This window comes from Lagopus muta, chromosome 1, assembly GCF_023343835.1.
Source record: "Lagopus muta isolate bLagMut1 chromosome 1, bLagMut1 primary, whole genome shotgun sequence".
Lineage (NCBI taxonomy): Eukaryota > Metazoa > Chordata > Aves > Galliformes > Phasianidae > Lagopus > Lagopus muta.
Window position 1 is genome coordinate 63,689,240 of NC_064433.1, and position 21,280 is coordinate 63,710,519.

General features: G+C 36.8%; 1 protein-coding gene across 25 annotated transcripts in view; it reads left to right on the forward strand.

Annotated features, from left to right (window-relative positions):
- The window catches only part of PLEKHA5 (pleckstrin homology domain containing A5), a 167,584-nt gene that overhangs the window by 135,874 nt on the left and 10,430 nt on the right, over positions 1–21,280 (forward strand). For 6 of the 25 annotated variants that reach the window (XM_048934553.1, XM_048934541.1, XM_048934543.1 and 3 more), the window contains 9 exons: positions 6,911–6,973; positions 8,065–8,145; positions 8,280–8,429; positions 10,749–10,850; positions 11,948–12,059; positions 12,285–12,331; positions 13,920–14,037; positions 17,782–17,897; positions 19,181–19,390. In XM_048934553.1, the coding sequence (XP_048790510.1) occupies positions 6,911–6,973; positions 8,065–8,145; positions 8,280–8,429; positions 10,749–10,850; positions 11,948–12,059; positions 12,285–12,331; positions 13,920–14,037; positions 17,782–17,897; positions 19,181–19,390 (999 nt within the window). Of the gene's footprint in view, positions 1–950; positions 1,136–6,910; positions 6,974–8,064; positions 8,146–8,279; positions 8,430–10,748; positions 10,851–11,947; positions 12,060–12,284; positions 12,332–13,096; positions 13,145–13,230; positions 13,420–13,919; positions 14,038–17,781; positions 17,898–19,180; positions 19,391–21,280 lie in introns of those variants that run through there. The other 19 variants (XM_048934531.1, XM_048934530.1, XM_048934533.1 and 16 more) reach the window with 8 other exon arrangements.

Genomic DNA, 21,280 nt, shown 5'->3' on the forward strand with positions numbered 1-21,280 from the left:
ATGCTGCAGAATACGGAGTAAATAGGAGGAGTTCTTTGCTTGCTTTTTTTTCCTGCCTTACACAAACAGCATCATCAGCTTGCTTATTGAGATAAGGTATTCTGTTGGGTAGCAGCTAAACAGGCTATTAACTATGTTTAATGAAACAACAACAACAACAACAAAAAGAAGTCTCGTATTTATGACTACAAAAAAATCTTTCCTATAAGGAGAAAAAAAAAATAGTTTAAGTGACTTTTCAGTTTCTTTAGGAGATGAAAATTAAGTTTTTGTAATTTTTCACTTAATGTTAGGAAGGTCTATTTTTAAAATAAAAAAATCCCTATTGTGTTTTGTATACTTTTCTGAAGTCCTCAGTGTGTATAGTTTTTACTGTAATGATCCTGATCTGTTTTTTACTTTTGCATACATGACAGTAAATATAAATCAGTACAGAAGGTGTTTGACCAGCTCAGAAATGTAAAACTCAAAGTAGTTTCACATTCATATATGAGGATGGATAAATGAAATGACCAGTGATTCAAAGTTCCAGAGTCTATCAAACAGTTCAGTATATAAAGGCATTTTGTGATCTGCGAACAAAAATCTACACCTTGCTTTTGTATTCTGAAGGAATATGTTTATCTATTTGACATACACTGAGTTACTAAAACTATAATTTCAAAGGTTTTCTGATTTCCTATTGCATAATCTGATACGCATCATTTCTATATCTTGCAAAGCCAGACCTATTTTAAGAATGTTAAGGATTTTTTAAAAGAGAAAGTTTTGTTCGAGTAATATTTCATTGGTTTGGGGTGGTTTTATGTGGTTTTGCTACATTTGTTTGATATCATTAAACTTTTCAGATGTTTGATATTACTGAATGATGGAATATATAAAAAGCATGGGGTAAAATGTAATCTACTGTATTATTAGAAAAAAATTAAAGTAGAGGCTATATTTTACAGTGTCGTCTTTCAAATCTAGCCATGCTGTAAACTGATGTTTGCTGTATGCTCCTCCTGATTTGAAATAGATGAAAGAGAATGAACCTTTAATCACCATGGTTCACACTATGATTGAGAACTCGGCGCTAAGACCGCAACTGTACCAGCAAGTAAGGTCTCGGATAGTGAATGAAATTGCTTTATCATCTGCGAAAACTTTTCTTAGCGACAGTTTTGGTTGTTCCTTGGATTTCTTCATAACATTGGTGTTTCTCTTATTTGCTTTGGAAAACCACGAGTCATCCATGCTTTACAAAATGCTGCAATATCGTTAGCATGGCTTTCGCTGCGTTTTTTGTTGTTAAGTATTAAATGTACCCCTTCAAATAACTCTGTCTGGACTACTTAATTAGTTGGTGTCTTACGCAGCTGTCCAGTAAATTCATAAAACTTCCAATAAGCTTCCAACATCTGTCCTAGCATGATCCTATGCTATTAGTGTTCAAAGGTGCTTCTTTCTTTTGACCACTACAAAAGCATGTGAGTGGTGTTTACCTGGTCATTTCTGGCAATTATGTTTCATTCTAGGAAGTGGATTTACAGGTTTTTGATTGCACCTTCCAAGCCTTTAGCCACTGAAGAAAGGAAGGATCAAAATCACTTTGATCTGGGGACTGTAAATCCAAAAGGCAGTGTCTGTTAATAAAGTCACAGCAGCCTTAACAGTGCGCACTTACAGAGTGTCTAGTGACAGATGTAAACGGTAAGATGGAAGACGAATCCAAAATGTGAATGGAAATATTGCCTGAGCATTGAGACCTGCATTAACTTATGAGCATGGCCAATACGTATCTGTTGGCATTGCAGCGTCTTAGGCATGCTGGAGCTTAGTTCAATAGCTCCTGCCACATCAGAGAATGTTTCAGAAGCTTTTATCCACAACTGCAACAAAGATGTTGTTCTTACTTAAATGAGGGTGGTATTTTACTGTAGTTGAAGCATGCAGTTCTGGCTGCCAGTTGGAAGTGAGTGTCTGAGAGGCTCTCTTATGAGCTAAAATAAAGGTGCATAGTTCACAGAAAAAGAGAGGTTCTATGACATAAGTCATTTACTGGTATTTAGTGCTTTGTCATGTTTCTAAAGAAACCTGCTGAAACTTAGTTTCGTGGTTGTTTTGGTTTTGGAAGTTAACTCCATCTTGTAGATTTGCTTGTGATTCAGGAAAGATCCATCTCAGGATCTTCAGGACTAGCGGTAGTCCAATTTGTGCTCCCAGGTGCAAAATAGGAGCTCTAACATGGAACCTGAAGGGACCATTTGGAGAGGAATGAGAAAAGTATGGTGCCTTTGAGTCCAAAATGAAGGTGGTTTTGCTGTTTTTTATTTTCTTTTAGAGAAGCCGGGCCATTACAAACTTTTTTTCAAGAAAATCACTTTTCTGTTTTAGACTATGTAAGATAAGTTAATGTACATAGATTGAGCAGGGGTGCTTTGGATCTGTCAGAGTGAACTAACTCAGCTTCTACTGTTGATCAAGACATGATGAAGGTGTAGCTGTGCCTGGCTGGTCTGTCTGGCTACTTAGGAACACCACTAAAGTCAGAGTGCTTCTTATTGAAGCTGTTCTGCTAGCTAAGGGTATTGCTAAAAATCACTGCCTTCATCTTGCAGATATCCCCACTCTTTTCTTCCCTGACACTGAATAAGCACCTTTTTTGACATTCTTGTCAAAGAAACAATGAACCTGAAGAGTCCTGAAGATTAAATAACCTTTTGTCATTAGAAATGTGATCCGCTAAGATCAGAGCATTTGCAGTGTTGGCAGGCTTGTTCAGAAGAACTCATGTGTTGCATAAATTGGAGAAATGCAAGACATGCTTTCATAGACAGTTTCCTATACAAAATATTTCATTAACTGACTTCCTGGAAAGGATAAAAACATACTGGAATTTCACAGCCTAATTAGTTTTCTAAATGTTTGTTATGCACAGTAAACACTTTCTGAAATTCCAGCAATGTATTTGAAAGCTTAAACAGCATTCGGTTTTTAATTTGAATAACACAAATTGTTTTCACCAATCATCTTTGGCAGTGCAGTTTAAAAGGAATAAAAACAACTGGGAGAAGCCTTGGGTAAGTGACTTAAACCTGTTTTGTTGTCAAGTTGAACTAGTTAGGAATTAACCTTTTGCTTCTCCTTTTTTGTACTGATTAGTGGCTCTTGAGTAAAATACATTAAAATTATACTATTCCAAATGTCTTACTTAAAAGACATTTTAATTGTGATTGTTCATCTGTCACTGTTTTTAAAATTAATTATTTAAATCACTTTGATTTACATTAGTCCGCTCTACACACTGTACCATAAATATGCAGGTGTAAGCCAGGGCACTGATTCTGAATGTACAAGCAAGAAAAATAGAGGCCATTTGCAGCCTGGACCCATTCCTAACTTTATTTTTTTATTATTGGTTTTTTTGCTTCTTTCTAATGGTAGATGTGGAGTGTTAATTTTCTTTTCTAAAGTGGAATCTGCTGAATTAAAAAAAAAAAAAAAAAAAAAAAAAAAGGAATTATCCTCAATTCCTTTCATGTGTGCAAGTTTACTAATGGGAGAAAAATAAAAATGTGAGAGCAGCAAGCTGACATGTGCCTTTACTTGAATATTTGTTCTCAACACATGAAAAACATGAATAAAACTAGACCTGAATTTTATGAAGGAGATCTTGTTTCTGGCATAGCAATTCTTTTTATCACTATTATTTAACCAGCTGCATAAAATTAAGCCATCTTTGCACATCACATTTTGAGATTTGTAGGCAGAAGTATTTCTCAGGTTTTGTTGTGAATGCACAGGTTGACTGTATCTTAGTTGAAAACCTAGTATTTCCGATTTGTATTTCTAATATGAAATCTGCTGCATAATACCAGTTTGGAGGGGAATCTTACTTGTGGGTTAAGTGCCTGTTTGTGTTACTTCCCAATTGGAAGGAGTTGTGGAGAGGGAAAACAAACAGACAAGCAAACAAAGTAAAACAGCCTCTTGGAAGCCTGACTTTAACATCATGCTCCCCACACACAGCATGCCCTACATTTTGTCCTGTTTCAATCTTTTAAGTTCCATAATTTTTCAGAGATGTTGTCGTGTGTTCAGTTGTGAAATTTCCTGCGATAGTTACTGAGCCAAACTCATTAGCAGAGTCTGACAATAATACCTTCACTTAAATGTTTCAAATATTGGGTGCTTAAATAGGTCTTACACCTCATGTCTCAAGAGGGAGATTTGCCTAAACTACATTTATTTGAAAAGAAGGTTCCCACTAAAGACATTTTGTAGCGTCCATCACGGTGGTCTTGTCCCCTTCTGTGACTCATCTGATCTCAGTTTTTGACAGCAATGATGCCTTACAAAGTATATGACAGCTAGTTGACTAGTAGTTTCACAGTATGAAATAATTAAATTCTGCTGCATATGCACATTCACAGTGAAGATCATAGAACATGAACAGAGCATTTAAATCAACGGGACTGGCTTATTAACAGAAGTTATTTCCAGTTAAGATTGCTTTTCTTTTTCACGTGCAAGACACGCATTTGGCTGAGCCGTGTGCAGTTTGCCCTACAGAAATGCTAAGTTCCATTTGGAGGTGTTCAGAGTGCTGCTACTGAGCTTCAGCATGCGAAGTGTTTAAGTGCAGCTGCTAACAGGCAAGGTCTTCTTCGGATATGGGCAGAGAACTGTGGAGGAAAACTGAAGAAGCCTGCAGCAAGCCGTGTCAGTCTTTCAGTAGGTGGCAGTCTTTCCCTGGAATGTCCATGCTGGATAAGTGTAGGAGCAGTTCGATAAAGGAGGCTTTTGTTGAACGTGACATAAAATACATTTCAATAACTTGGTCGTTGGAGTTCTTATAATGCATTTTCCAGGGTTATGGGATTGTTAACCTTGCTTGTAATGTGTAATTGTGCTTTGTCTATTGCAATTCCTCTTACATTTCCAGTAGTGTGATAGCATTCTATCTATAGATTTTTGCCTTTAATTGATTTATAGACATGCTGATTGAAGAGAAGCCGCTGTTTTGTCAGAGATGGATTGAGTGTTTCATATCATTTCTAGAGTTTTTGGTGTTAAGTCTATGTAAACTGTTGCAGCAGCAGCGTGGAAGTGGCTGTCCAGAATTGTCTGTTGTGGTGAGCTAGAAGTGCAGACAAAAACAAGAAGTTGGCATCAATTTTAAAGATGTGGTAGGATATTAATAAGAGGAATTAGCACATGCACACTATTCTTTGAAAATGCGTTTTTACTTTCAGAATGTTTAGGATATATTCCATCCAGGAGATAGACAGGGGCAGGGATGCTGAACTGAAAAGCTTTTCTCAACTTTGCTCTGATTAAGGCTGAACTGCTGAATAAAGAAATGACTCCTTAAAGAAAAAGAATAATAAAAAAAAGATAATAGCTTTAAAAAGATTCCTTTTCCAGGCAACTCATATGAACTGTTGAGCAGTGTCTTGCAAACACGTGTTTAGCTAATACTGGATCATCTTTTTCTTGTAAAATCTTTCTGTTGTGAAGTATACCTAGATTTTCACTGTAAGTTGAAGACATTTGGCCTTAAATTTATATTGACCATGTTTATGAGTTTTGTTTAAATATTTCCATTCCTCATTTTTCTCTCATTAAGGCAAAATCTACATTCAAAAAACACAACTGTACAACAGTATGGGATTGAATAGATATCTTAAAATGCTAATATTTGTGGCATTCATGAGGTGCAAAAGTGCTGTGGCTTTTTTCATATTCCATCACTCATTTTCATAAAATGTCCATTTCAAAGAAAGTTACTGTGTGGTTTTAATACACTATCCATACTTTTAAATTGTCACCAGGTGCATTTGCATGAGGTATGTGGACATAACATCTTGAAATGAAACACTTAAGTGTGTTGAAGATTTATTGTATGTTTGGAATGCTTGTCTGATTAACCCTTCCCTAGTCCTTTTATTTATAAGTGTCCTTTAACATGGACGTGTGTTTTTATAGTTTTCTTGCACTATTAAGCCATGATGACCTAATTATATCATGCACATGAAAGGAAAGCATATATGTTGGGACTCAATGTACACATGTTTTTAATTAAATGGAATATTAAGGTTGATAGTGTTATGCAAGTGCTTACGATATAGGACAGTAAGCAAATTCTGTGTATGGTAGTCCATTCTAAAATAGGAAGCTGCCTTTTCTTCCCCGTGTATAGTTTTAAATCTTGTTACAGATCAGTTTAGGGACTGAAAGAGGTAAGGACTTAATGTGAGGAGCTGTATTGAAGTAGTTGAAGGATACTGGTTTGCCTGGGTCCAAATTAAAAACAGAAGGATTTCTGTTTGTGGCATTTGTGTTTATGCTCTGAATGCTGTTGTTGGGGTGAGGGTTTTCATAGGAGAAAGTAGGAGGGAAGATATTTGGCAACACTTACTGGGCATGTGTACGTGATGATATATTTTACAAATATTTTGTATGCTTATGTCATTCTGTTCTGACTTCAGATTCACTAAGAATATCTACCTTGAGAATATACTTGATCTTAGTGGACCTAGAAGGGTTAATTCCAAGTAGAATGAGTCCCTGTATTTAGAATGCAGATATTTAAACATGCATAATTATGTATAAACTCTGTTTAGGTGTACTCTGGCAGTTTCATCTTTCAAGAATCCATGTTTGATTGAGTTACACCTCTTAAAATCCAGTTTGCATTAGAAACGTAGCCTATTTTGTTTATATAACTTTTTACCAACAGTGTTTGACATTCTGCTTAGTTACCTTCAGTTACTAGATATTTTGGCTAACTATATATTGCTCAATGTGTTATGTTTGACATTCAAGCAAAAGCTGATATGCTGTATTAAAACTCTTGAGCTGAACACTGGCTTTGTTTTCATAGTCAAATTAAGTTGTTTTATGGCAATATTATTCTTCCTTATAGTTAACACAAGAAGAATGTAGGGGTACACTATACAAATATAGAACTGAAGAGCTGGATATTGATGTAAGTAATTTGTATTTTTTCTTCACTGGAAATGTTGGTATTTGTTTTCTTCTTCTCATAATAATCTTTCCCTTGACATTTGGGTTTGGAATGCACTTCGTATAGGTGACTGCTAACAGAGATTGATCTGTGAATGTGAACTTTTTTTTTTTTTTTAAGAATTTCTAAGTTGCAAGAAATATTCCGTTTAAGGATGAAATTTGGAGTACTGTATGTGTTTAAATGTGAAATGTTTCTAGGAAGAAATTACTTAAGAGAGGAAAAAGTCTGTGGATGTAGTTCAGTTAGAAGCATTAGAGCAGTAATTTCTTAGGAAATATGACTGATACTCCAGAACTGAAATTGGCATGGTTGTTTGCCATTCAGAGTGTTGGTGTGCTAGTTACTAAAGAAATGGACCCTCGTGTTTAAGGTCAGTTTTGGTGACAAAAAGATATGCATATACAGTCATACTTTGTATGCACAAGTGTACATATCTAACCATACATAAAAGTAGACATGCTGATTTAAGGGATGTTACTTTAAAGGTACAGTTAGAGTTAGAAAGTCAAAGCAGCGGCGCAAACTGAACCAAAAAGCTGTTCAAAAAGAAAACTGTTTCAGATTGATTAAAGTCCACTGAACAGCTATTCCAGAGCTGAAGGGGAACAGATTTATTTCTAGCCAAGCCTGGATTGGAGCCAAAACAGCAGAGCGTGGGTACTGTTAATAACTATCAAAAACTAACACCTGAAAGAAACCATGGGAAGAACTAGTCATGTGTACAATGTTATGTATAATAATGAAGAATATGTTGCTCAAAGGTGTTTTTTGCTACCTGTCTTTAAGTTATAATGATGTAGTTGTAGAATCAGAAATTATACATTTTGAGCAATGTTGTGTCAAGTTGCAATAACGCTTATTTCATAGTGCCTTACGGTTTCTTGAGGTTAATTTGAAAATGCAACACTCATGCCTTCAGAACTTTAGAATTCATATTTAGTGGTAACGAAATTTATCTAGTCTCTTGTAATGATTTGAAGAAGTTATGCTTTGGTTATTTAAGATATTAAAAACAATTCTAATTGCAGTCATTTTCTGTTATATATTAGGCTAAGCTTAGCCGTTTATGTGAACAAGATAAAGTTGTACAAGCGCTGGAAGAGAAGCTTCAACAACTACACAAGGAGAAAGTAGGACAATTGTATTTATTACCTAAAGTGGATGTTATTTTACATGCTTATTATCAGAACATTGATAACTGAAATATAATGAAAATCAACCCAATGATGCAGAACATTAAAAATAATTCTCTTTATTATAATAGTACACGCTTGAGCAAGCTTTGCTATCAGCAAGTCAGGAGATAGAAATGAATGCAGATAATCCAGCAGCCATACAAAATGTAGTGTTACAGAGAGATGACTTACAGAATGGACTACTTGGCACTTGTCGAGAAGTATCACGAGCTACTGCGGTAAGTAATACATTCTTGCTAGTAAAACTCAGTGACCTGTTAAATGGTTATCTTCATATTCTTAATTGGTTTCAGTTTTTGTTATTTTTCATTACATTCCAGCAGATCTCAGTTGTCTTGTACTTGCATGTATTTTCGTAAAAACTAGAACTTTCACTATATTCACCAAGTAGTCTTTAATTTTTCTTTTGCTGGGAATTGAGTGCATATTGGCCTCAGTTGGTGTGGTAATTTTCATTTTTATAATGTATGAATTTAATTACAGCAGAAGTAAGGCAAGTAAAATAATAGAAAACTTTATCAGACGTTCCATCACATATGTAATTTGTTTTAAGCAAAAATATTTACAGAGTGAAAAGAAGAAAAGGTAATGCTTTCATGGTCTCTCTTAATAGTGGTCCATCGTATTTCAAAGATACTCTAGCTCATGCACTTTTGCAAACATTAGACAAAAGTAGGGGCGCTTCTATTTAATCTCCTTTTTCACTTCATGAAACACAGGGCAACAAAGGAAACTGTCATTTTTATTTGCTTATGTAAGCCTTTGACATGGTTCTACACCACATCCTTATCTATAAGTTGGAGAGGTATGGATGTGAAGACTGGACTATTTGTTAAATGTGAAATTGGTTGACCAGAGGGTTGTTGTTAATGGCTCAATGTCCAGTGGAGGCTGATTGTCAGTAGTGTCCCCCAGGAGGTTATCTTGGGACTGGTACTCATTTTGTCAGTGACATAGATGACAGGGTTGAGTGTACTCTCAGCAAATTTGCAAATGACACCAAGCTGAGTGGTGCAGTTGACTCAATAGAAGAAGATGCCATCCACAGGGACCTGGACAGGCTTAAAATGTGGGTCCATGAGAACCTAATGAGGTTCAACGAGGCTGAGTGCATGGTCTTGTATTTGGGTCAGAGCAATCCCAGCTATATATACAGACTGGGAAAAGAACTTGGTGAGGGAAACCCTGCAAAGAAGGACTGGATCCTGGTGGACAAGAAGCTGGACTAAAGCCAGCAGCATGCACTTGCAACCCAGAAGGCCAACTGCATTCTGACCTGCATAAGGACAGTCATAGTCAGGTGGCCAGCAGGGAGAAAGAGGTAATGGTTCCCCTCTACTCTGCCCTTGAAAGGCTCCATCTGATGTACTGTGTCCAGGCTTGGGGCCCCCAGCACAAGAACGATGCAGAGCTGTTGGAGAGAGAGTCACAAAGATGATCAGAGGGCTGAAGCACCTCTCCTATGAAGAAAAGTTGAGGGAATCGGACTTGTTCAGCTTGGAGAAAAGAAGGCTCCAGAGAGACCTCACTGTGTCCTTCCAGTATTTGAAGGGAGCTTATAAGCAGGAGGTAGACCAACTTTTTAGATGGTCTGATTCTGATAGGACAAGGGAGAATGGCTTTAAACTAAAAGATGGGAAATTTAAGTTATTTGTTAGGAAGAAATTGTTCACTCACAAGTGATGAGGTGCTGGCACCTCTCAGAAGCTGTTGATGTCCCATCCTTGGAGGTGTTCAAGGCCACCCTGGGCAGCCTGAGCTGGTGGGGTCAACCCTGCCCTCAACAGGGGAGTTGGAGCTCGATGATCTTTAAGGTCCCTTCCAATTGTTGTAAAAGAGATTGGCTGGATGAGGAAAATGGAAGCATGGGAAACTAACGGAAATCTTAGAACACCTCTCATCAACTTTTTAATTTATGCTAAATCAAATCAAGGGCTTGATGCAGGTTTAGTAAGGGAGAACGACTGACCTCAAAGATTCTTTTTGTGCCGCCTTCTGGTGTTTGCAGTTTCACATATGTAAAAACAGGTGTATTAGCAAGCCCGGGGTATTCCTGGCTTCCCGGTATACCTGTAACATTACAGGAAAGGTTGGATGACTTAGTTGTATTGCATAATAAATTTCATATACGTGCACATGCTTTGCACTCATACCTATGTATTCTGTGTAATAAAGGAGACAAATTTACATCCATTTTGTGTTTTTTCTGCACCTGTGGAAGGGCATCTTAAGATCCACATGCTTGCTAATTATAACAGTGTAGTCTTAAGAATTCATCCTGGACTGTCTTGTAGTTTGTGAAAAGACAAAATGCCATTAGTTTGTATGTCATTCAGTATCATCAGAAGATGCTAAAGCTGTTTAGTCATGACATTCTCTACGACTGTATGTACACTTACTGCCAGTCTCTATGAATTAATCCCTGATGTTTCATGCTATTGTATGAATAAAATTGCCAACTTTTTTAGTTTTTTTTTTTTTTTTAACTTGAATGTGCAAATGCAATTTTTTATTTTTTTTTTTGGTCATATACCTAGGAACTGGAAAGAGCTTGGAGAGAATATGATAAACTAGAATATGATGTAACAGCAACAAGGAACCATATGCAGGAGCAACTTGATCGGCTTGGAGAAATTCAGGTCTGGCATAGGTCATAAGGATACATTTAAGTCTTTTTCATTTTCTATGTTTTTGGTTAAAAATTCTACACAAATGGAAGAAAAAAAAAAAAGGAGGGGGAGAATGGAGAATGTGCAGTCTGGTAACTTACAAGATATAAAAAGAAATTAAAAGTTCATCAGTTCTGAGGAGGTTTTTAGCTTTTCCTGTATTTTGAAGCTACTGTGTAAGTTTTTCAGTGTCCATCTCTTTCCATTTCAGTGATTGTGTCCCAAATAGAGAAGTTTTCTCAGACCTTAATTGCTATGATGGTCATATTAAGTGTTCACATAAATCCCTTCTTTCACCTCATTATTTTAAAATGTAATTAAATAATTGTATCAAAATAAATGAAATATTTAAAGTATTTATTCAGATGTTAAACATCAGAACTCTTCCTGCTTATCTTCTTACTTTATTATTTGTTCTCTTCTCTGGAGAATTGGTTAGTAAGTACACGTTCTGAATTTCTGAGGTAATCTTTCTGTGACACACAAACGTGTGCTTATCTATCTGCAATAGACAGGTCGGTGTGGTCAATACTGTGAGGTGTTAATGGATGTTTTTGCTCGAGGGACTGATTTTCTATGCTGCTATGAAAGAGAGATTACAAGGAAACTCAAGAGCTGAGAAATTTGTGCTATGCAGCCCAAAGCACGCATAACCATGAACGCAAATAGGCCTACATTTTATATGCTCGTATGCAAACATCACGTTCATCTGCAACTGTTTTAGGATTGGAACTGCTGATTCCTTTCCTTTTGTTGGGTGTAGGTCTTCCATGCAAACTTGGCTTTGCTTTTCTTTTTAAAGAGAACATGTAACTCCATTAAGTGGAATTTCAGCTTGCAAATTGCTATCAAAATAACTGGTGTGTTCCTGAAATGACTTAATCTGTCCGCTCCTTTGCTGACAACATACTAATTTGTTACCTTTTAATGGGAGAGTATCTGTCGTTTTTGCATTTTGTTTTATTCATTGGGAAAGAATATGCAGTACTGTCTAGAGGAAGAGGTTTTATTTTTTGCCCCTCCTGCAATATATTCTTATTTATCACTTTCTGTTTCTTTACTGGCAGACCGAGTCGGCTGGGATACAGCGTGCTCAGATTCAGAAGGAACTGTGGAGAATTCAAGATGTCATGGAAGGTTTAAGTAAACATAAACAGCAAAGAAGCTCTTTAGATGCAGGTAAACTGGACGTTTTTCTCTCTTAAGGAGTGAGATTGGATCACATGCATTTTTATAAGTTAAATATCACATTTGCTTTTGTATGTTTGAAGGAGTCAGATATTTTAAATTGATGATTTGTGTATTTGCCTGGTAATAACAGCTTATATTTTGCATTCATAAAACTACTTACTGAAAACAATTCTTCTCTTTCCTCCTACCCTTTCCCCCCCACCCCCCAAACAGGCATCATGGGATCAAGGACATTTTCTGCTATTAAATATAAAAATGAGGTATGCTTTTGGCATATTTACCATTTTAGCATCACTGAATATCAAATATACATGATAAAAAGGAGCATTATTTGAATTGTTTTAAGAATTTCTAAAGTATGTATTCTGTGAAAATACTTCATTGTGATTAGTTTTAAAAGACTGATAACTAGTAATTCTAACACTTTCATTTGTTCTTTGTCTTCATATTCTCACCAGTATGTTTCTCTTTTCCATTTCTCACCTTTTCCTCTCCCCAGGCTCTTATCCTAGAAATATAAACCCTGATTTTTGGATTTGCATTTTTCCCCAAAACACTTTTCATGAGAAGAAATATGTTGCTTTGTATGGCTATTCACCTACTGAGCCTGGTTCTCAGATGGCCGAGCACCCACAAGAGCATCTGAAACTGTGGGAGCTCCCAGATGTTCAATTGCTCTGAAAATCTGGCTAGCATTTACAGTTTTAAAGGGACATGTCATGACTGTCTAAAGTGTTTGGAAATATACATGTGGTTTACAGAACTTTTTGAAAATGTATTGTATATCAAAATCTTTAAAAAGATACAGAGTTTAATATTTAAAAGGACAATTCAGAGAATTCATAGATATCTAATTAAAAGTTGCAGATGATAGAACTGAAAACTTTCATAAGTTGATTACTAAAGCTGTTGAAGTATTTCATTGTACATGGTGGTAATTAATTAAAATGCATATTTTGGCCTTTTTTCATTTTTCTTTCTTTTTTTTCCTTTTTCCCCCCTTTTTTTTTTAAATTATTTTGTAGTGTGACATCGTCCCTTTCATACAAAAGTCTATAGCTGGTGTAGCTATGGTAATATATTTTTATTTATTTATAAGTTATAAATAATTGTAACAGGTGTGCACATCTAAATAAGGTGACTATTCTACAATCTTTAGGAAGAGGAAGTAGTCCCACCTCGTCCTCCACTCCCTCGGTCCTATGACTTTACAGAGCATCCTCCCATAATCCCCCCTCTGCCCAGTGATAGCAGCTCCTTGCTCTGTTATAGCAGGGGCCCAGTACATCTGCCAGAAGAAAAGAAGATTCACCAAGTTCAAGGATATCAGAGAAATGGATCTCACTGTGTAAGTGGCTTAAACTGCCACATCGTTCTTGAAGCATTCCCCCTTCCTTTGCACAGTCACAATTTTTATTTTGCCATCTGGCTACTTTTATATTTGTTTTTACTTTTGGCTTTTGGTTTTATTTACAGCTCCATCATTTGCTTTTCACATTTTCCTGTCATATATTCTGTGTATATATAAAATGTCTTAAGACTTAAATGGGTGCGTTTTGGATCTAAGTCAATTTCAAAAACCAAACTCTTCTCCTCACAAGTATTTATAAAACTTCAGGCTCAGAAGCAGTTCTTGCTGAAGCCTATGGCAATTTTTCTGCGATTTCTGAAAATCTGCAAACATTTCTCAAACTAATTATGAAGGAATACTGCTGCCAGAGCAATTGAACAGTGAGCTGTTGCCCTGAAGTGAGCAGTCTCATCAGAAAATAGCTGTTTTGAGTCTTAAGACATAAATGCTTATACAGAAATGCCAGTTTATTTACCTCATAACTTGTCATTCTTCAGGGTCCTGATTATAGGCTTTATAAGAGTGAACCAGAGTTAACTACAGTAGCAGAAGTGGATGAATCTAATGGTGAAGAAAAAACAGAACAAATGTTAGAATCAGAATCTGCAGCTAAAGGTTTGTCCCCAGGAGTGCCGCTTATGACCTTTCAGCATTTTTTCAGAAGAAATACAGAGCTTTAACTGTTACAGAAGCTATTTCATCCTTCATATTTTTGTAGCCTGTCCATTTCTTAGTACGATGAAACAACTTCCACAATAAAATAATCATTTAATTATATGACAAGAAAGATTTCAGTCAATTACACCACAGAAAAATCAAACATTACACTCACCAACAACCCTGAAATCCTTATTGACACCATGTCTAATCACATCACTCACGTTCCCCACACACCATTCCCTTGAACAATTACCCATTTTCTGTTCATGCCCCTGAACAATTATTCAGTTTTTGAATCAAGCTCCCAATGTTATGTCACTGGAACGTCCAAAAAGGCAGCAGCACAGAATTTTCAGACTCTCATAAGACAGAGAAACAATGTCTTTTTCTTTTTTTAATCTTGTAATTGTTGAATTGCCTTCTGTCCTCTGATATAATAGGAATAATGATCATGACCTTGGAGTGTACAGACAATAAAGGTCTTTGCAATTGCTAAATGCTTTAGATTCTTCTCTTCATCCAGCTTCCATAAAAGCTACTAATTGCTTGCTAGAGTCTTTTACCAGGAAGTGCTCCTCAATTCTGTTTGTTAAAACACACAGAATAGTTTGTTAAAGGTGACTCCAGGAAAAGCAGTCTGAGCACTACCAAAAATCCCCTTTAAGAGCTTTCAGAATAACTGAACTTTTTTCTCTAATGATTGATGTTTACAGTGCCAGCAAGGTAATAGCTTGTATTAGTTTGACTAAACAAGTATGTAGAGGTCTGGTGTAATACTAGAATTGACCCAAGAGCTATCATCATGTAAGGATATTACTTTCACCAGAACAGCCATATAGACTTTTAAAACAAAAGACAGCATAAAGTTTGGGTGCCCAACAATGTGAGTGACCCCATGATGGATGATATAATTAAGCTTGCATTTACTTACAGGCAATTACTTAATTCAGATTGAATATGATATTTGCTGAGGTGTAACAGTCACTTTAGGTATTAAATTACTTCTGACTTAGTGGTAAAAATATTCAGTTTAGCCTGAGATTTGCTAATCACCAACCACCTGAAATTGCCTTTTTTGTTATAGATTTACGTTTTTTGGCCCATGGTGTTTCAGACTACTTACAGGCATTTATGACACGAGGGAGACTAATTAAGACAACATGAGAAGCCTATACTAACTATATAAAGCTAACTGATACTTCTTGAGCGCCCTAGTCTACTTTCTATTTTCTGTAAAGATGGAAGTTAACTTTATTATGTCCACTTCCAAAAAGCAACCTTCAGTAAAGAACAGCAATAATAGAAATTCTTCTACTATAAAATAGTATTTGGAGTTCAGGGTAGCGAGTGCAGGGAGGGCTATTTGTCTTCATTCAAAATAGAGTGAAGTGAGTTTATCATAGCTGTGCTTTATCATTTGGTCCATTCTTTTTGGATTTCCTGACAGCTATTTTCTTGCTTTGTGTGCTTATAACAACAATCCCATGCAGCAGGAAAAATACAACCCTTCCTGGTTTTGGTTGTTGTTTGTTTGTTCTTTGTAGTGCATATGACATTATAACCATATGCTGTTCCAACAAACATTTTTATGCCATTCTGTCATAAGAGTTTATAAGCTCTAAAGGAACAAACTCAAAGGCAGCTCATGTCTGAAACCTCCAATCTGTTTTAAGAAGTCATCCTTAAATGACATTTTTCAGAATGCTTCTGAAAAATAAGTAGATTTCAGAGGAAACTTTTTAATGTTTTTCTCACTCACTGTGTGTGTTACTGTACTGAACATTTCTGATGTTTTTTTCTGTCAGCCCTTCCCCTCCCGTTTCAAGTGACAGCAGAGAAACGTTTTAACAGGACTATGTAAAGCAACCCATACAGCTCTCTGCAAGCAGAGGAATATTTATGACCTGAGTGGCACATAAAAGTGGCACTAAAGGAAAATGGACTTAAGCTGTGTTTTATCCTTTTCATGTGTAAAGGAGACCCAAACTGTTGTTTTGTAGTTTTTGTTCTGAATGATGTATTTGGCATTCAAATAACTCCAGACTATTTTGTCAGCCTATCAGACAATTTGGAGAAATAGTTGACCCTTCGACTGAGTCAGTATGTCCTCTGAAATCAGTGTGACTTCAGGAAAAACAAGGGGAGGTAATTTGACCATCGGAGAATATAAGTCCATTTTTATAGGCAAAAACTGCAAAAAAAACAGTACTTTTAATACTTTGATTTCCTGCATGTGTGAAGAAGGAAAGATGAAACATATTACCTAGTTATATATGTATATTTTTGTGACTTTTACGTTCAGATTTCTACTAGCTTAATTACATTTTGGCAGAAGTTCTCTAAGCAGAAAAACTCCAGTGGTGAATTATCGTTATGAAAGGCAGAATGCATGGTGGGCAGCAGGACACAGAATATCCTCAGCTCCCAGACAGACAGGCCCTGGCTGCTACTGTTCTCTGTCCATGAGCTGCGAGGCTGAGCATACAGGCACACATGCTCTGAACAGACCCAGCTAACCACAACTGTAAAACAGTTTTGAGACCAGTGACATTGCAAGCACTGCATAAGTAAAAACAGCACTCACGTAAAAGTGGAACAACACAGATAACCGTCATCCTCTTCTCACTTGCCAGCTGACCAGACTGAAAGTTTGTTGGCTGGTCTCATACCTACACATGAGTGGGCCACTCCAAAGGCTGCCTGCACCTATGGTATTTCCAGCAGCCAGCTCTTGAGTTTCTCCAACCTCTACAGTAGTGAGATCTCGAGATTAAAAATCTCTTGGACACTTGGCTCCCAAACCTCATGCTCTGCTTGCTGCCTGAAGTTCATTTAGCATCTAGCATAGACAGAAGAGTCCTCCTGGGTAGCAGATCCATACCTATGGCCCATGTGGTAGCCAGCCTGTGCACGTGCAGGCTCTGCCATCTCTCTGGCCCCAGCCCTATGATCTGTCTCCCCCTCTCTCACATGCTACTACATGGAAAGGAAAACCTACATGAAGAATATGTGTGAATAAAGTTTAGTAAGAAGAATGGACAGGCTGCAACTGTCAGGCTCAGGACTTGATGAGACAAGCATACTGGAAAACAATTTGCTTACACAAAGCTGAGCCTTTTTATTCCCCCTCTGTTTTATGCCATGCTTGTTTTTTCCTATCTGCCTTGCCCCTTCTTTTTCTCAACCTTTGTTTCTACCCAAATAAGCAATCCACTTGTAATTACTTTTCCTGCATCAGTCCAACCTTTTAAAAATTATTTCCAGTACTATCACCTAGGTAATGTTGGCTTTAAATAGCTGTACTGGTATGGTCACCTGCTGGCCTTGCAAGCTCTCTTCCACAGAAAGTCCCAGATTCTGCCTTCCCGTTATCTGTGAAGCCTATGAATCTATGAAAGCCTAACTATCTTTCACACAGTTCCCCCTTAACCATATGTGAAGTCTAGCCATTGCACACAGCACTGTCTAACTTTTGTCCATTTCTCACTGTTATTTTTATGTCCAGCGATTTCTCATGCCATATGCAGTATTTAGCTATGCTCTTCTCTGCCTAACCTGCTGGTCATCTGCCTGCATACCTTAATGGATACGCAGAGTTTGAGTAGTTCCCAAGGCTGACAACATGCATGTAGTAGAAAACAATGTGCTGTTTGATTATGCTTTGCATAGGACTTAGTATGTTGCTTTACTGTTTCACAGGCTCACATTTCCCAGTGGGAGTTGTACCACCCAGAACCAAATCACCAACCCCAGAATCCTCAACAATAGCATCCTATGTCACTTTAAGGAAGAATAAGAAGATAGATCTAAGAACGGTAATTTAAAGTAGCTTTCAAGCATTGATGGATAATGAGGTGTTAATTTCTAAGTTTAATTTCTGCAGTTACTTGAAAAGTTGCAGCTATCTTTTTAATTTCCTTTACATAAAAATCACTGTGATATAAAGTGAAATGTAATCTATTCAGTTAGCTGAGACAGCTGTAGAGAAAATAACAAAATTGTAAGGGTCATGTATGTTAAACTGCAAAGAGATTTCATTACACTAAAGCTGGCTAAGAACTACATGGTAATGTTAAATCTACTAAGCAGCTGGAAACTGAAGTTTGGGCTTAAGCTGAAAAGACATGAAGCATCTTTCGTTAAAAGCTTTCAAGAGTATATTTGGATTCTGAAGCATTTTAACAGCCTCTGTAAAATACGTAGGGGATTTTATTTTAATACTAAATTGATCTGGGAAAAGGTAAAGCAGCCAGAAAGTGAAAATGTCAATCAGTATGTGGGTAGTAAACCTGGAATGTCAGGTTAGAGTCCTGCAGTCTCTGGGCTGAAGGCAGATGTTTACATGTAGCTTAGGCAAAAGTGGGGAAAATTTCTGCCTTCGTTGTAGAATAGAATAGAATAGAATGTAGGTGAGGATAAGCTGTGGAAAGAATAGGAGAGCAGAGAGATGCTGAATGGAAAAAAAGTACCACTTGCAGAACTGAAGCCAGTTGCTATGAATCTGCTGAAGGCAACCATTTGCCCAAAGTAAATAGTTCTGTATTTTTTATGGCAGAAAAATCTGAAAATTGGTGAATTTCAGGATTAGAGTGGGTAAAGCCATTGTTTTTTCAGGAATGATATAATGCTTAGAACTATGCATTTTTAAGCGATGCTAAATTCAGTTTGTTTCAGCCTGAGCTTGCCATTAGGTGATCCCCAGCTGGGAATGGAATAAAAAGGCAGAAGTGAATATTAGATCAATTGGTATAAATGTCCTCGGTCGTTAAATTTCTCCTAAGTTTTCGTCTTAGGGGAGTCAGCTCTCTGGTATAATATCTGGTAAATTATTTCAACTTTACACAAAAGGTCTGAAAAAGTTTGTACCCATTGTCTTGATGTTAAGCATTGATGATAACAATACCACTGTTTAAAAAAAACAGTGTATTTTTAATTTTGGTGTTTATTTGTTAATCTTGTGTTTTGTTTGTATACGCAAGAGATCTTTTCTTGCCCACAATTCCTCTGCTTTTTAATAGTCATTAGGTGATCTTTCTGATAAGCTAAATAGCTAAGAATCTTGCTGCTTTTAAAGAATGTGTATTTTCTTCCTTTTAAGGAAAGACCAAGAAGTGCAGTGGAGCAGTTGTGTCTTGCAGAAAGCACACGGCCTCGAATGACTGTGGAGGAACAGATGGAAAGAATAAAAAGACACCAACAAGCTTGCCTGAGAGAGAAGAGGAAAGGACTAAATATTATTGGTGTTTCAGACCAGTCAGCATCACAGAATCTATCTTTTATCAGAGATAATCCATTCAAATCGGCACAGGTTGGTCCAAGTTCTTAAAAACAATTTAAAATATAATAACAAAAGTAATAATCTTGAAAAGTCATGTGACAGTATAGGTGTCTAATAACTGAGATTGTTCATATAGAGAAGCTGTTGCAATTCTCTGCCAGACACAAGAGAAAGGGCGATGACAACCTTCATGTTTATACCTAATGACAGTAGAAGTCACTTATTTAGGGAAATAAGTAATTTAATTCTACGTATGATCTTTGATTATCCATTGTGATGTTTGTTAACAGTTAATGCTTGTTGTCAGATGTAGCAAACGGCATGAATGCACACTTTGTGACTAAAAGCAGTATCGGGGAGAACCACGATTCATTTGATGTATAAATTATGAAGATTTTCTGTCATGCAACATATTCAAATGTCTATAACATGAGTTACAAAACATTTCTAGATAGGAATGTATATTTATGATGATTGTGTTAACTGGTGCTCTCTAGTTGCGCTGAGTCCATAAATACGGAAAAATAAATCACTTTCATTTTCATGCATTCTTAAGCAATTAAGGCAAAGCAGAGAGTGTTTTGAACATGCAAGAGTGGGGAGAGAAGATGAGGATGTAATTGCTTGACGATGACCAGGAAATATGTCTTAAATAAATAAATAAATTCTGAACTACAATAAATCTCTGAACAAACAAATTCCACGTAACAGTTGTAAGTCTACTACTTTTTGACTGCTGAGTCAGGAAATTAGTTCTCTTTTTTCAATAGAAGTTATGTTTTCCATCTTCTGCTATACTTTTTTTTTTTCTTCAGATCATGCTGACTTTTTTTTTTACAGTAACATGCACATATCTCCTTTTATGTTTTGTATCTGCTTATCCAAGACCAGATTAAATGCATCACACTGTTTAGAAGGTGCCTATTTTCACATATATGTTAGCTTTTTTTTTTTTTTCCTCTGGGCACACTAAATTGTCTTCAGAGCTATAGGGAAGTTCCTTCAACAGCACTGGATCGCCAGAAGGCACTGAATTCATATTTTCCTTTTGCATTAGATAATCTATTTGGGACCACATCATGAGTGATGTAGTTGAATGTAGTGGCTCCTCCAAACTTCTTTGTGATTAACTTGGCATTTCCCAAGAAGTTCAAAGCAAAGCTCTGCAGATATTTCTTGTAGTAGAATTTACACATTTGAGCATCGCAATTGTTTAGAAGGTGGGACAGTGAAAGAGTGATAGGACAAGGGGAAATGGTTTTAAACTGAGATGGGAGGTTTAGGTTAGATATTAGGAGGAAGTTTTTCACACAGGATGGTGACGCAGTGGAACAGGTTGCCCAGGAGGCATTCAGGGTGAGGCTGAATGTGGCTCTGGGCAGCCTGGTCTGGTGGTTGGTGACCCTGCACATAGCAGGGGGTTGAAACTAGATAATCACTGTGGCCCTTTTCAACCCAGGCCATCCTATGATTCTATGATTCTCACCAATTCCTTAGGTTAATTCATAACTCAGGGTGAGGAAACTACAGTCGTGTGTGTCATATCTGGCTTGCCAGCACATAGGTAGACAGGATGGGAAAGTGGTCAGACTCTCAGCAGCAGCAGTAACTGCTGCTGCACAGAGTTCTGAAGGATGCTGGTCATGTCAGCATGTTCTCCAGTCCTCTGAGCTACATGGGTGAGAAAAGAAATTTTTCCATACCTGTTGATTTCATACAGAAAAGTGACGCAGTGACATTTAACTGCTGGAAATCTTTTCAGTTGGTTTTTTTTTTTCCTTTTTTTTTTTTTTTTTGCGTGTGAAGAAAGGAAAGATAAAACGATTTTATGAACAGCCCACTATGTAATTTTTAAGTGATTACCAAAATAGTAAAGGAAGTTGTCTAACAAGTGTTATTGTTTGGGGCAAGTGTAAGATA